Below are 16,670 nucleotides of genomic sequence, written 5' to 3' on the forward strand. Positions count from 1 at the left end.
TGGAAGAAAAATATCTTTTCAAAAAGGGGCTGGGTGTTTTTCATCATTCAGCTGGTAAGTGCATTGGCCAAATGTGGAACTGAACCATACAAGCCAGGAAGGTCAACTTCCCAATCTCTGCTGAGTTGCTCATCACAGCCAGGGCAATGGTCGAAATGCTAAAATTTGCCATGGCACTTCTAGCTGAGGGAGGGGAATATCAGCCTGGGTTCCCACTCCTAATTGTTACACAGTATTACTACGAAAAAGTGTGTAGAAAATGGACAAAAACCCCTTCATGCTCAGCTAAGTTGCGCTCAGTGGCTGAAAAGTCTCTTGAAACTCGTCGTCTAGACTTGCACATTAATAGCTGCTGTCTATGGAACCATACCCAGGAGGGAGCCTCACCTTCAACAATACGCCTATTGCCAGTGAATGCAAATGTGCCTAGAGAATGAGTGGTCAGTGAAAGTATCAAATAGCAGTATACAAGATGGGTTTTATGTCAAACAGCATCTGTATCAGGATATGCTAGGAATTGTATCAATTTGTTTAACTTGTCTGTTTTTGTTCCTCCTTTTTATGTTCAGGTTCACCAGATTCCCGGCACATCAGGGTGGAAACCTGCATGTTTATGATCAAACTTCCTCAGTATTCCTCACTCGACATCATGCTGGAAAAGCTCCGCTATGCCATTCACTACCGTGAAGACCCTCTCAGCGGCTGAGCAGGACGCACCTGGAATTCCAAGATCCTTTCACAACAGACGGCGATGCCCGAGGTCCTCCTAACCCTACTTTTAAGAAAGAAAAGGAATTGCGGTGGAAGTGCGGATGGAATCCGAGCCGCAGTCGGGAGCAGTTCGTCCTGAACCCATTACGAGCAAAATGCTTCCACGCTGGTGCAAACTTTCTTTTTGTAAATTTCCATTTCTATTGATGGACTCAAAATGGTGTGTTGCTGTCTTGTCAAGCAGCTATTCCAAGAGCGTACGGTGCTTTTACCACTACAGCGGTGTACGTTACTGTACCTTTAAAACACAAACACTTGTGTTCAAACAGGATAATAGTTCATTGTAGGATATAACTGTTTTTATACTCTTGTGATCTTAACTTTGGAGCAGCATTTTATCCTTCATGTTCTGACTGGAGGAAAAATTCTCTTTTACTTATTCTTGTGCACAAGCACACCCATGGGGACACTGTTCAAAATTAGACAAATCGTCTCTTCTGGATCAGCTTTGGCTTCTAAAATGTCATCAAGTAACCACATGTGCACACGTGCTTGCAACAGAATTGAAATGCTCCAAAGTTAACGTGTTGTGATTATCCGTGTACAGGAAGGCTCACCTCTACCTAACGGCAATGAACCTTCTAGTTATAAGTGGATTTATATGAATCATGTGACCCCTGCCTTCTCCCCTTCTCTCTTTCTCCCCCAACCCCCCTCTTCCCCCCCCACCCCCAAAAAAAAAGGTTGTACTTCTGGTATATTGGATCAGCATGTTACCAGATACCTGCTTTGCAATCAAGAGTCTCTCTCAGCTGTCTCCTTACCTTATTCTGCAGGATTCTGTCCCACTGACTGGAAGTCCTTGGCCTCATATTTTCTTGCTAAGTTCCCTGCTGACTGTCAGTGGTATTAAGGTAGCCTGTAATATAACCAGGAACCTTGAATTGGAGCTGGGGGTAGAGGAATTTATTGGAGATCTCATTTTCTACTGACAAAGATCCTTTAAATGGACCATAATTCAGCAGAGCCTGGTAACAAGATTGGGAGTGGGTAGTATTGAGACACAATTACCTGGAAACTTATTTTGTGCCAGCGGTCAGTTTCTGATATACAATTACTGATTCAGTTTACCCCCTTCATTTTCCCGATTGGGTCTTTCAAATTACACTCCATTCCCAGCAGTGTGGGTGGACAGACTGCTGTCTCCTAGAACTTTGTCACATTAACAGAGCACTAGGATGTGAGTGAGTTTGGCCCACAATTATTTTCAAACCCTATTTTATTTTTCTCCCTCCCCCAAAGTGAAGTGCCTAGTCTCTGCTTGGCTGAGACTGGCTTGCATCACAGGAGATTGGAGCATGCATTGTAACCCTAAACCAGTGCATCACATCCAGTCCCCTTTCCTCATTTTGAATTTTCTTTATTAAAGTTGAAATGCAAGCAGTAGCATGAGCCCTAACTAATGAAAGATAAAACTATCCTGCCATGGATTTGATCTGAGATTTTTCTATGAAAATAGCCTGAGTTACATACAACCCTTCACACATAGCACTGCTGCTCTATTAGTCCATTACACACATTTCCACCCTTTGGTTTTTATTTTGTGACACAAGTAGTGTGATTCAATAAGTTTCTCAAGTTTTACTTTATAGCCATTTTTGAAATGTCTAGGATATTCTTTTTGCACTGTTTAATAAGTATGCATAAAAGCTGCAAATCACATTCTGCATTGTAAAATGCTACCCTTGGTGCCAAGTGGAACATCTTGACGCTGTGTACTGCTCAGAGGTATTGAACAGATACCGTGGCTTGGTGCTCTTACTCGTCACTCCCAATTCTTACTTTTATTCAAACCATTTGCGGTTTAGTTGTATATATATCAACACCAGGAGTAGGAATGGCTAGCACGCAGTCAGAAGGCACGTAAGCTGCAAGGACAAAAAAAAAATGTAAATAGCCCACAACAAAAGTGACAGAGGGGGTTGCTCAGCCTCTACACTGAACTGCACCCCTCTCTTCAATCTCTAATCTGGTTGGGATGTCCGTTGCTGTCTAACCTGAAAGGAGGGAGAGGTCTGCATCGTAAATGCACATTGAGGATACAGCCACAGAGATCACAAGCTGCAGTTCCAGATTAGAAGGCTGCTGTTGCTTTGAATATCTGAACCTTCTCTCGTATTTGAGATGAAGACTTCAACGGGGGCACTCAGTGTGACTGCTCAGCCTGAAGTCATGTTGAGAGAAAAGCTGTTTGCGTTGAGTTTTTCTGCCTACATTTAAATTCCTCAGAACCTAGAATTATATTTAGTAGTGCAGTGAATGTACCACATGTATGCATGTGTGTGTCTGCTAATTAATGTATTTTCAGATTATAAAACAAAAATCTGTTCAAATTCTTTTTCCTTGCCCCCCCCCCCCCCCCCCAAAAAAAAGTCATGGGTATAAATCCCTGGCTGCTTGAATTTTTTTTGCATTAACAAGGTCCATAGAATATCAGAGTAAGTTTGTGAAATGATCCAGCAGCCAAGAGTTGTAACTTGGGTTAAACTTGAATATGAGAGCTGGAATTCAGCAGAACCTCTTATAGCTTTCTCTTATAGTGTGTCCCCGATATTATGTTTGAGATTTCTTGAACGGGAGGGGGAGGTTCATGTGTACCCTCAAGTGTATTAATGTAATCCAAATCTTTACTGGGTAATAATTCCCTAGCAGCCCTTGTAAAAGAGTAGCCAATTCTTCACTACATATTTTGATACAAAGAAATTGAGCTGCGAAAATGGGAGTAAATTACATCGGCTTGAAAAAGCAAAGAGGAACATGGGAGATTTTATGTTTTAGTACAATACCCCACTAACCTGTTATATTTATCAGATAGCTCATATCAATGGAACTTATACCTTAAACACTAGTTTTTTAAAACATTCTGGGATTAATCAGGAGCAATTTTGTGGAATTGAAGAGCTAAGGATACAGAACTGCTTGGGCACATGATTCTACCATTTTTGTAGAAAGCAGATATTAATACTGGGTATCAAGCAGAGCAGGGATAATATCCCAAGGGGCATTAGCCTGGCAATGTTGCTTGGTTTATTTCAACCCTTAGCAATGCAGGAGGCTTGATATGTCTTAAAGCTCGTGGCTTGAGGAACACAGAGCCTCTGGATAACGTGTAATGTAAACTATCATAGGGTGTAGAGTGCATATTTTTTGTTTTGCTGTGCAATGATCAGACAGCCTGCAAGTATATAAGTGAAGGGCCTGTTTAATAACTGAGTGAATGAAGGTTTTGTGTAATTATCGAGTTATGTTATTTGGCAGACAAAGAGCGCATTGACCCACTGCCCATGTTGGTGCTGGGAGTTTATTTTTGTTGGGTGCTTGTACATTTTATAATCAAATTATACACACACAACCACAGTCTAATCTTATATACACAGTACACATACAGACTTCAGTTATATGATATAAAAGATTCTGGAGCCAATTTGCTGTGAAATGATGGTCTATTTTATTCACACTGGTTTATAGAATGCAGTGAAAGGGTGTGAGTTTCAGCCTGGTTGCTTTATGACAGATGAACCCCACAGTGAGAACACCAAGATTCAGCTAACTGATTGGGATAATACTGAAAATATCCAGAACCATAATATGGCAATATATAGGAACAAGCTGGTCAATCAGGAAAGAGGTTTTTTTAAGCTCATTTACTTTTAAAGGTACTGTTCAAGTCATGCCCCTATAATATTGAACAAATGCCAACTTTAACACATTTTATGACCAGCAGCATAAACAGTTTTTCCAATGTCATCAAATGAGTTTAACAGTGTTGGACCAGAGTCGGAACAGAATTGAGATTTTTCCTGTAGAAAGCCAGAATGTTCCCGTCAATCAGCTCAGTCCCTGTGGTTGATTCAGACATTGTTTTCCTACCGAGTTCATGCAGTACAAAGAGCAGCATGTCCAGCTGTGTTTTTTATACAACATATGTATTATACCGTTGCTTGAATGATCACTCACCCACCCCTATCCCTTTTTAAAAAAAAAAGCTGACACCAGCGTGGATCTGGCTCTTTGTCCCTGCCTTGTTAGAGTAATGTGGTGCTGGCTGTGGTAATGTTAATCTGCTGCTACAACTGCTCTATTTTACGGAGAGCAACCAGATAAACTTTAAAAAAATTTAAAAAGGACATATCAACATACAGGTGTTAATGTGCTCTGTACAGTCATTGATGTATATTTATTGCAATTATTTATGAATGCATCTTAAAAATCATCTGTATTGTTGATCTAGTCTGCATTGGTACCTAAAGCAGTGATGTATGAATGGGAATTACATTCATATTAAACAGTTGAAACAGACTTTAGTCTGAGGTTGTCTTTAAGGAAAAAACTTTTACTAAAGGACATAAATTTATCAAAAGAACAAGGAGTTTGAGAAATATTTTATGCTATTAGGACATGGAATGACTTACCAGAAACAATGGTGGAAACATAAAAGCTTTTAAAAAGTAGGTAAAATATTTGAAAAAGAAAAATATAAAAACACAGTATGGGGAAAGAGCAGGTGACTGAAAAAATGGAGTGCTCTTTCAGAGTCAGCACAGGCATGATAAGCCAAATGGTCACCTGTACTGAAATTCTGATTCTAACCCTGTATTCATCACACAAGTACTCATACATAGGAACTTCCTAATGTTAATTCATCTGAGAAATCACTTTTCTGTCATTGCATGCTCTGACTTAAATAATCCAATATTTGTATGATAGCTGTTCTTTCTTCCCCACCCCTTTTTCTAAAAAAGTTAGTGCTTTTATTCAACTTCCACATCCAGACTCTATAATTAATAGCAAGTACTAAAAGAGATGGGTTTTATTAAGCTCACAGTGGTTTACTTTAATCAGCCTTGGTTCAGTTATGCTTTCTCCTGAATCAGAAGATCATGGATTCAAGTTCCACTCAAGACCTGAGCACATAATCCAGGCTGACACTGTAGTGCAGGAGTTTCAACATCACTCAAACTAACGGTATGAGGGTTTGAAGAAGCAGTTAGACATGGAGAACCACAGGGATGTCTTTGGAATCAATGATGATTTTGGCAGAGGAGAGGCACTAAACCTTTATATGGTCCAGCCAAATTTGGCAATTGATGACACAGCCAGTTGTGTGCCAAGTACACTAAAATTTATGTCCTGATTTAAGGGATGCACAGGAAGAGCGACAGGAATAGGAAACTGGCTGATTTGCTGGGATTACAGGCACTGAAAATATAGGGGAGGTAGCACTTTAATAGGTCAAGAGTGGAAGTGTCATAGGCAAAGGGGATGAGGCCACTGGTGGAAAATATTTTCCATAGGCAAATAGAGTAGTGATATTGGGAGGGAGGGGGGGGGGGGGGTGTAGGGAGATGAGGAATTGGACAGAGATTGCTTCATCAGTGATCAAAACCTTGGATATCTATACAAGATAGCATGGAAGAAGGGGTAGCTGAGAGTTTATTTGATGGGTGAGATAGAAGAGCAGGTACTAGGGCAGTTTAGATGTATGTTGAAGTTAGAGGAAAGATAGTTATAAGGATGGCATTGTGGGGTTACTAGAAGAGTAGGCAGCAATGCCATGGTGCAATTTGGCAATTATATCTAAGTTACTGCCCTTGTAAAAATTTGGGCAGGGTAAATGAACAGTCAGTTTACATATGTCATAAAACTACTGTGCAGTGTACTGCTGTCAACAGAGCAAGGTAGCAGTAGGGACACATGCAAATCACAACCTGGATTATGTGTAGCCAGCAGCATTCACAACCAAACATTTCACATTTCAGGAGCCATTTCTTAACCTTCTTTATTATATATTGTGAATTGATACATTTACAGTTGTCTAATTTTAAAAAATCTTGAGGCTGATAAAAAGATTTCACAATCAGTTAAATGTATGCTGGTGATAAAAACCACAACTGCATGAGACCAAATCTTTCAGCTATTTAAAGGATACATTGTCACCAAATTCAATACACACAATGTGTGGCATGGTTGTGTGTACTGTACGTTTGGCCAAACATATATTCTCCTACACCCATGCTGATTCTGAGGACACCACGGCAGAGTGTATACTGAACAGGGGTTCCATCAAGTGTTGAAGTAGGAGGCAATTTGAAAAAAAAATTACGAGTTGGGGCAGAAATAAAATCTGCCATGAGTTGTAAATTCAGGATTAAAAGGGTCATTGAAATAAGCTACTGTCTAGTCAGTGACTAGAAGTTCTCTGCTTTCCTTGAAACCCCTAAGCTGGCATTCTGCTACCAGGCTCCCGAATTGCAGCAGTACATTTCCCTCCCCCTCCAAGAATCACAGGTATAGATACTATTCTATTTAATACAATTACATAAATATATATATACACACACACGTTTACACAATAGGTCTTAGTTTACTCTTTTCCCCCTCCCCACATTTGATATTCATTAATGTCACCACCTCACACAAGCAAATTAAAGTAAAGCTGTATTAAGGCCCCTTCCCTCCCATATCAATGTAGTATCATATTAAGCTAAAAAGTGTCTGTATGCTTGAGTTACTTTGGTGAGTGGATTGCTCAGAGCAGTAAAGCCCCCTCCTTCCAAGGACCATCTGTCTGGTTCTACCCAACAGGGGACTTAAGAGTCAAGAATTCTTGAAGGGAAAGAAAACCAGGGGGAGGGGGGTGGAGGTAGAATAGAGGAAGAAATGGATCACAAAGAACATTTTATATGCAGCATACTGTTAGGAGGTCAGGCTAAAGGCCTGTCCACATAAAAAAGGGGTCTTCATTATGGAAGCAACCTAGACCATGTTCTGCTGGATGTAAATGCAATGGATGGCCTCAGGCACGGAAATCATTCCTCAAAGTTACATTTCCTCATTCAAAGAGGGATGCACAGAGTATTGATGTTGTTGGGTTTGCAGTTTGATACTTGATCCCGAGAGGTTAGGCACTAAGCCCAGCCCAAAACCTTGTGTGTCCAGCACTATTGCCAGTGCCTTTCTGCCAACAAACAGGGTGGGGGGGGGGGGGGGGGGCGCGTGGAATGACCACTCATGCCCTCATTTTGAAGGCAAACTCCAATGTCTCAGTTTCATGATGAATTGACCTAATCTGATAAGCTATTTTTTTTTTAAAGTGTCAAAAGTAAAGCAACTATTTCTTTACTAGTCTCCCTCCATATGAACATGGCCAAGCAGCAAGAGGCAGTGGAATCAGGAACAAGCAATACCTCTTTGAGCTCACCATCAAGGTCATACATCTAGTTTGAACAGAAGCAACTCTAGACGCACCTCTTTTACATTTTAAAATGAGCACTAGTTTACAACAAAGATGTTTAAAACTATGCAAACACATTAATGGTAAGAAAGAACATTTTACCACTGGACAATGTACAAAGTTTTAAAATGTCCTACAGCCTTCCCATTGTATTATCAGTAGCAGGACTGACTGACCATCTGATCCGAACTGAATAAGAATTCTTCACACATTCAGAACTGGAGCCTCCCCCCTCCTATGACAATTTTATAAATCTAAATAAGACATCTCAGTCAACTAATAATAAATATCAATAGAAGTGTATGCAAATCCCCCTCCTCCCTGCTATAGAGGCAGTAAAAAGCTTCCCAGTTGTTTTAACAGGAGCTACTGCAAGGGAAAGTAAGAGGGAAGTACATCTTTTTAAACTTAAATCGATTAACTAAATAATTTTATTTACTCTAACACATTTAAAAGGTTGCACATAAGACATGCTTACACTATACCCAAGAACAGCAATTCTACAGTGTACACCACAAATGTAACCTGTTATATGAGCAATTTATATTTACTGCCCCATATAAATAAACTGTCTACGTTAAAATGTCTCTTCCCCATTGGACCGCATGTATTACCTGCAGAAAGGTAGGTATGTAATCCTTTCCCAGCAAGGCTGCTCCTGAGATGGGTCACAAGGAGGTTTACCAGAGATGACTTGGTCCTGAAGTCTCCTCCTTCCCCTGACTCCTATCCTGAACAGGTATCTTCCCTCTGCCCCAGATAGCCTGGCTGAACTTGGGAACTTTTTTCTCTCACTCTTCTCCCCTTCCCCAGCACCTCAGTTTCCTCTGCATTTTTACCACCTTTCTTCACTGAGATCTTGAACTTCTCACCTTCCCTCTTAAATTTTCTGAACCCCCCCAACTATTTATAAAGAGTATAAATTTCATTATATACAACATTTATCAGCACCCAAATAATGAAAAACTGAAGAGGGGGTAGTTCGCAAAGTTTTTCAGTCTAAACTGCTACTTTTAAACTTCTTTATGCACCAATTTCTTCCAGCAACAAATGCAAAGGGTCGTAGTTTAAAGTTCTAAATAACAATCCTAACCCACCCAGTGTTTTTCTAAATTACATAAGTATTACCATAAAAAGTGTAAATACATGTCTAAAACTGCCTCTACAGTTTTTTTTTTAAAAAGTTGCCCAGAGAAGCAGGCTTGATTTCAAAACAACTCAGCGGTCTTAATTAAAAAAAAACATCACAGCCAATAGGACTGGGTCTGCAACCCTCCAACTGGTGGAAGGGCATTGCAGATTAATTAATATATTAAAGCTTTTACAACATATGTATGTCAAATTTCCCAGAAATAGATTATTTCTCGATAAATCTGTACTGACCACAACATAACTGGTAGTCCTTGTATGAATGCAATTCAGGCATCAGCATAGCACAAAATAGACACGAGAAAGTGAATGCACGAGAGAGACAGCAGAGAAGGAGCAAGTGGGAGTGAAGCAGATAGCAAAGACACACACTTAGCAAAGTGAGACACACAAAGGTGGCAGAAAAAGAGGCAGCGAGTGAGCACGATACAGGCAGAAGCAGAATGAGCCAAAGACAGAGAGCCAGCAGTGAAAGCACAGCAGCGAGAAAAACTACAGAGAGCACAAAAAGACAGACACAGTCACCATCGGCATAGAAACATCCACAAACACAAAATAGAAATTGTACACATCAAGAACCATGGAAGAAATTTCAGGCTGTAACTTATACCCTAGGGTATTTGTAATGGCTAGATACTATTCAAGCTTTACTCTTGCTGTTTGGGATGTGTTAGATTATTGAACTTATCACCAGCCCTTTTCTATTGTACGATGCTTTAAATTGATTACACAAGGTTAAAAACGTAACTTTGGGATGTCTTTGTTCAAGCTGTGAATTTCCACAGCATGTCCTGTTGAAATGGAATGAAGGGTACCAAAATGGGCTTTTCATGGTTTTTTTCAAACTGTTGTTCGGGTCCAAGCAGACTTGCCCCAATTTATAACCAAGATCCTTCCAGTGCACAGAAAATCTCTAAATTAAAATGCCTCTTTGCCTTTGTAGTTATTACGTGCTGCAGGGATCCAAAAAAGCGAGCTCCTGTTTAACAAATTTTTTTTTAAACCCCACAATGAAAACTGAGTTAAAAGAGGAAATAAAAACACACTACCATTTAAGCCGCACTCCGATAAATATTTTCTTTGCATAGGAAAAGAAAGTCCTGAGTTTTAGCGCTAAATATAATTTAGGAGTTGGACACCATTGCAATGAGTGTAGTTCAGTCTCGTTTTGTCACTCCTCTTCTTTCCCATCATTTTCTGGACTTGTTTTCGGCAGACTCTGCTGCAATGGAGAAAGAGACACACAACTCAGCCCTTTAATCACAAATACTTCTTGGCAGTTACTGAAACATTCCCACTCCCCTGAAAATGTGAAAGCACAGTTCTATTGGCCAGCGATGTTCCCTGGTACCTCATCTGAGCAGCCATTCTTGTAAGCTCAGTGAACATCAGCAAGCTATTCGCCACAGAGGGCCTCACAGTCAAGTTGATCCAATTAAGCACTCAACATACATACATGTGCGCTTTCCACCAGGGATCACTGGCTAGTGATCAGGCACAGGAACCCTGACAGCTATAGTTCCCTCTCCTTAGCCCAGGGGTACCAAGACCAGTTGTAGTTGTCGTCCTGGCTGAGATTGGCTAACAGCACAGACTGGAGATCAGACTTGGGAACTTCCTGGTCAAGCTGACTCAATAGCAGACTGTACAGTACAGTTACCAACTGAGCCATCAGGGGAAATTAAACAGAATAAGACATTTAATCACAAAGAAAGTTCATCTAATATTTTAAGTATACAAATTTTGGTTACAATGTTCAATTAAACTTTTCTACTGAAAGAGTGTAATTTTTATTGAAAAAGAGGAATAAAATAACATTAAAGAATTAAGTAAAAACTTTGACAAACTCCCTCCCTTCTTCTGAAAGTGTAGGGATACAGTTCCGTGGGTTCCTGCAGCCCTTTGCTACAGTTGCTCAATGGCCATTCTTCATGCCTGAGTCTAGACAACAAATGACAGCAAGCTATTCGACAGCCTGAAGGATTTTAAGCTTCTTGAAATGGACTTCTTGGTGGCTACTTTTGAGGAAGATTAAGTAAGGCCTGTGGCAGATGCATTAAACAAATATTTTGTACCTGTCTTCATAGTAGAAGACGCAAAAAGCATACCAAAAATAGTGGGGAACCAAGGGATAAATGAGAGTGAGGAACTTAAAACAATTAATATCACTAGAGAAAAAGTATGAGACAAACTAATGGGACTAAAAGCCGACAAATCCCCTGGACCTGAAGGCCTACATCCGAGCGTTCTTAAGAGGTGGCAGAGATAGTGAAAGCATTGATTATGATCTTCCAAAATTCTCTAGATTCTGTAACAGTCCCAGTAGATTGGAAGTAGCAAGTGTTACCCCGCTATTCAAGAAGGGAGGGAGAGATAAAACAGGGAACTACAGGCCAGTTAGCCTGATATCGGTCGTCGGGGAAATGCTGGAATCCATTATTAAGGAAGTGGTAACACGGCAATTAGAAAATCATATGATTAGACAGAGTCAACATGGTTTTATGAAAGGGAAATCGTGTTTGACAAATTTATTAGAGTTTTTTTTGAGGATGTAACTAGCAGGGTAGATAAAGGAGAACCAGTGGATGTAGTGTATTTGGATTTTCAAAAGGCATTTGATAAGGTGCCACATAAAAGGTTGTTACACAAGGTAAGAGCTCATGGGGTTGGCATATTAGCATGGATAGAGGATTGGTTAAAGGACAGAAAACAGAGTAGGAATAAATGGGTCATTCTCAGGTTGGCAGGGTGCTGCAAGGATCAGTGTTTGGGCCCCAGCTATTTACAATCTATATTAAAGACTTAGATGAAGGGACCGAATGCAATGTATCCAAGTTTGCTGACGATACAAAGCTAGGAAGGAAGTAAGCTGTGAGGAGGACAGAAAGGGTCTGCAAAGGGATATAGATAGGTTAAGTGAGTGGGCAAGAAGGTGGCAGATGGAGTATAATGTGGGGAAATGTGAGGTTATTCACTTTGGTAGGAAGAATAGAAAAACAGAATATTTTTTAAATGGTGAGAAACTATTAAATGTTGGTATTCAGAGAGACTTGGGTGTCCTCGTACAAGAAACACAAAGTTAGTATGCAGGTACAGCGGGCAATTAGGAAAGCAAATAGAACGTTGGCCTTTTTGCAAGAGGGTTGGAGTAAAAGAGTAAGGAAGTCTTACTACAGTTGTACAGGGCATTGGTGAGACCTCACCTGGAGTACTGTGTACAGTTTTGGTTTCCTTATCTAAGGAACAATATACTTGCCTTAGAGGCAGTGCAACGAAGGTTCACTAGATTAATTCCTGGGATGAGCGGGTTGTCCAATGAAGAGAGGTTGAGTAGAATGGGCCTATACACTCTAGAATTTAGAAGAATGAGAGGTGATCTCATTGAAACATAAGATTCTGAGGGGGCTTGACAGGGTAGATACTGAGATTGTTCTCCCTGGTCGGAGAGTCTAGAAATAGAGGGCATAGTCACAGGATAGGGGGTCGGCCATTCAAGACTGAGGTAAGGAGGAATTTTTTCACACAGAGGGTAGTGAATCTTTTGAATTCTCTACCCCAGAGGGCTGTGGATGCTCAGTCGATGGGTATATTCAAGGTTGAGATGGATAGATTTTTGGACTCGGGGAATCAAGGGATATGGGGATCGGGCAGGAAAGTGGAGTTGAGGTTGAAGATCAGCCATGATCTTATTGAATGGCGGAGCAAGCTCGAGGGACTGTATGGCCTACTCCTGCTCCTATTTCTTATGTAGCGGGAACTGTCAAGGCAACGCTTGCCCAGGAACCACGAGATAGATAAAGGAATGGACTTGAAACGCTGGATTAATAGAGTTATTACGTAGTAAAAGAGCATAATGTGTTAAAAGTATGAACAGTAAATAAAGGATCACTCATTTGCAGCCAATTCAAATCAAAACTAAATTACAATTGATAGGAGGTATTTAAAATCATGAAGGGTCTAGACAGAATAGAGAGAAACTGTTCCCATTGGCGGAAGGGTCAAGAACCAGAGGACTTAGGTTTAAGGTGATTGGCAAAAGAACCAAAAGGTGACATGGGGCGAAACTTTTTTTTACACCGAGAGTGGTTAGGACTGGAATGCACGGCCCGAGGGGGTGGTTGAGGCGGATTCAATTGTGGCTTTCAAAAGGGAACTGGATAAATACTTGAAAGGAAAAATTTGCAGGGCTACGGGGATAGGGCGGGGTAGTGGGACTAGCTGGATTGCTCTTGCATAGAGCCGGCACGGACTCGATGGGCCGAATGGCCTCCTTCTGGCTGCAACCTTTCTATGATTCTACACAGGTCGACCAATTTGGGATCGATAGCCTACTGGAACAGATCGTCGTATCGAAATGCCAAATGAGCAAAGGCCTCTGGCCCATAATTGTTGGCTTTGAAAAGAATCATGTGCCAGTTTACAGCTTAAAGCTGCTATCAGAAAGAAATGTACTGACTGTAACTTGCTGTATCTTTCCAGGACACTTATAGCAACAGATAAGCAAAAAAAATAACAAGGGAACAGATAAGACAGCTGCTCTGCTGGACCGTGAGAAATGAAAAAAAAACTATTCTGCCCAGCAACAGACTTAGAAAGGAAAGATATAAAATGTGCAGGCTTGCAGTGATTTTCAGGAGATCCCAAACAGCATTCAAGGAACACGTCAATGAAGAATGAACAACTTACATTTATATAGCATCTTTAACGTGGTAAAACATCCCAAGGCGCTTCACAGGAGCAATTATCAGACAAAATTTGATACCGAGCCACATAATGAGATATGTGGACAGGTGACTAAAAGCTTGGTCAAAGAGGTAGGTGTTAAAAAGCGTCTTAAAAAGGAGAGACACGTAGAGGCAGAGAGGTTTAGGGAGGGAATTCCAGAGTTTGGGCCTAGGAGGCCCTCTCAACTCTCCCAGACAAGGACTTGATCACCCTTGCATCTGAGTTGTACTCCCTGGATAAGTTTCTACCTCTCTATCTCTTTTTTTTTTGGTGATTTGTATATTCTGAGACCTTGCAGGTAACACCTGTCTGTCTGCACACTGATTGCCTTGGCAACGGGCAGTTGAAAAAACTGTCTGTAATCACCTAGCATTGTTCTGTGAATTATAAATGCGATTTCATTTCGAGGATTTCATTTCGTTCACCTGAGGAAGGAGGAAGCCTCCGAAAGCTTGTGAATTTAAAATAAAATTGCTGGACTATAACTTGGTGTTGTAAAATTGTTTACAACTGGATAAGATTGTTTGACACAGTTTTCTGGAAAAACTGTGTCTTAATGTTAATAAATGTGGAAAGTAAGGTTCCTGCTCCAGCCTGCTATCCAGTAACTCTTGCCAGAAGTGTAAGTGTTTATGGACAATGGGCTTAGGTTCAGCTGTGATGCTCGCTACAGCTAGATAATCTCCAGAAACTCTATGCTGAGGCTCACATATGAAGAAAAGCCACTTGGGCAAGGTACCATAGTGCATACGGTGCCTAGGGAACTACACCCCACACAGGACACCTTTAGGAGAGAAAACCAGAAAATATAAGATACTGTGTGTTTGGTCTATACTGAAATGTTCCATGTAAAAAGACTCCTGATCAGCTTCTGCAAGGTGGATATGCATTACTCCATCATGTTACTAGTCCCTGGTGGCACCATGCCTCCGAGCCATGTGTGGGAACTTGAAACAGGAATATAGGAGGGGGTGCAGGGAGAGAATAAAAAATCTCCATGATGGGAAAGGAAAACATTGTATACAATAGGGGAAGCTCAGGGAGTTAAGTATTTTACTTTAATAATTCTTCCCTTTATATAGTGTGAGGTGGTACATTTCGGTACAATTAATAAGGAAACAACATACTCCTTAGAAAGTAAAGAGTCTAAATGGGGTAGAGGAGCAGAGGGATTTGGGGGTACAGATACTCAAATCACTAAAAGTAGTGATGCAGGTTAGTAAGGCCATAAAAAAAGTAAACAAAACACTGGGCTTAATTTCTAGACTGATAGAATAGAAAAGCAGGGAAGTTATGTTAAATTTGTATAGAACCTTGGTTACACCACATTTGGAGTACTATGAACAGTTCTGGTCTCCATATTATAAAAAGGATGTAGAGGCACAGGGGGTTGTGCAAAAAAGATTTACTAGGATGATACCAGAACAGAGGTTATACCTATCAGGAAAGATTGAACAAGCTGGGGCTCTTTTCTCTAGAAAGGAGACTGAGGGGTGACCTGATACAGGTCTTTAAGATTATGAAAGGATTTGATAAGGTAGACGTAGAGAAGATGTTTCCACATCTGGGAGACCAGAAGTAGGGGCCATAAATATAAGACAGTCACTAATACATCCAATAGGGAATTCAGGAGAAACTTCTTTACCCAGAAAGCAGTTAGAATGTGGAACTTGCTACCACAAGGAAGTAGTTGAAGCGTCTAGCATAGATGCTTTAAGGGGAAGCTAGATAAACACACGAGGGAGAAAGGAATAGAAGGATATGTTGTTACAGTTAAATGAAGTAGGGAGGGAGGGGGCTCGTGTGGAGCACAAACACCAACATGGACCTGTTGGGCCGAATGGCCTGTTTCTGTGCTGTACATTCTATGTAATTCTATTTACTATCTACTTTTAATCAGAGTCTCAATTTTGTTTCCTTTCCAAATGTTTCTTACCTTTATTCCTGGAACTCTGCTCCTGGAGGTGGCAGGAATTGTATTCCTAGAAATCCTAGATCCTTCTGTTCTCACACTGAAAAGGTAAATAAAGGCCTTATAAAGACACTAAGAATGAAACGCCAAGTTTCGGTCCCACTAAACAACAGTGATGTGCAACGGAGAAGTTCACCCAGCAAGAACAGAATCAGGGAGCACTCTGCTATTTTTGTTTTCAATGAGAAAATCCAGATAAAGAACCATGGCCTAAAGTGCAGGACACCATAAAGGTTGAAAAGAGTTGGAGAGAAGATGGGATAAATTAAAATGTCATGGTTAGATGATAGCAGCTTGAGTTTCTAAAACCTGTAGATTGTGGGAAAAAGGAACTGATCTGTTGGAATTAGATCTCTAAAAACTTCTACACAATGATCTTCGAGCAAATGGATTCATTTCCACTGGGACTGATCAAAACAACTTTTGTTAGTGCCGGCAAACTGCTATCATCACTCCCCCGTTCCTTTTAATAAAGATTAGATTTTAACCCAGGGTTCGGAGGTGAAAAAACACTGAGGAACTGCAGGCTTTTAACTTTTCCACAAGAATTATCTTTGGAACTATTCAGCACCAAAATAAATCTGCACAGGTGTGGAAAAGTGCTGCATAACCCATAAAAGAATAATTGACTCAGTAAAGCAATTTATTGGTGTCTAAACTGTGATATATTGGTCTCAGACATGCACGCGCACACGTGGGCACTAGTTTGCGAGCTCTGTAGGTCAGAATATCCTGCAATATCTACTTATGCTTGTTGACGACTCTCACTATTTCACAGCTTACAATAATTATGATTATTATGGTTGATGATTGTGCTGC

The 16,670-nt window shown here is 40.6% G+C and overlaps 2 protein-coding genes across 5 annotated transcripts in view; one reads left to right on the forward strand and one right to left on the reverse strand.

Moving 5' to 3' along the window:
* Window positions 1-5,070, forward strand: part of LOC137342201 (probable E3 ubiquitin-protein ligase HECTD4) — a 212,408-nt gene extending 207,338 nt beyond the window's left edge. For all 3 annotated transcript variants that reach the window (XM_068005963.1, XM_068005965.1, XM_068005964.1), the window contains exon 76: window positions 570-5,070. In XM_068005963.1, the coding sequence (XP_067862064.1) occupies window positions 570-706 (137 nt within the window). In that variant the 3' untranslated portion in view covers window positions 707-5,070. The remainder of the gene's footprint in view (window positions 1-569) is intronic.
* The window catches only part of LOC137342202 (TRAF-type zinc finger domain-containing protein 1-like), a 46,635-nt gene continuing 34,160 nt past the window's right edge, over window positions 4,196-16,670 (reverse strand). For both annotated transcript variants that reach the window (XM_068005967.1, XM_068005966.1), the window contains exons 11-12: window positions 15,816-15,891; window positions 4,196-10,376 (exon numbers count right to left, since the gene is read on the reverse strand). In XM_068005967.1, the coding sequence (XP_067862068.1) occupies window positions 10,326-10,376; window positions 15,816-15,891 (127 nt within the window). In that variant the 3' untranslated portion in view covers window positions 4,196-10,325. The remainder of the gene's footprint in view (window positions 10,377-15,815; window positions 15,892-16,670) is intronic.

Source organism: Heptranchias perlo, chromosome 25, assembly GCF_035084215.1.
Source record: "Heptranchias perlo isolate sHepPer1 chromosome 25, sHepPer1.hap1, whole genome shotgun sequence".
NCBI lineage: Eukaryota > Metazoa > Chordata > Chondrichthyes > Hexanchiformes > Hexanchidae > Heptranchias > Heptranchias perlo.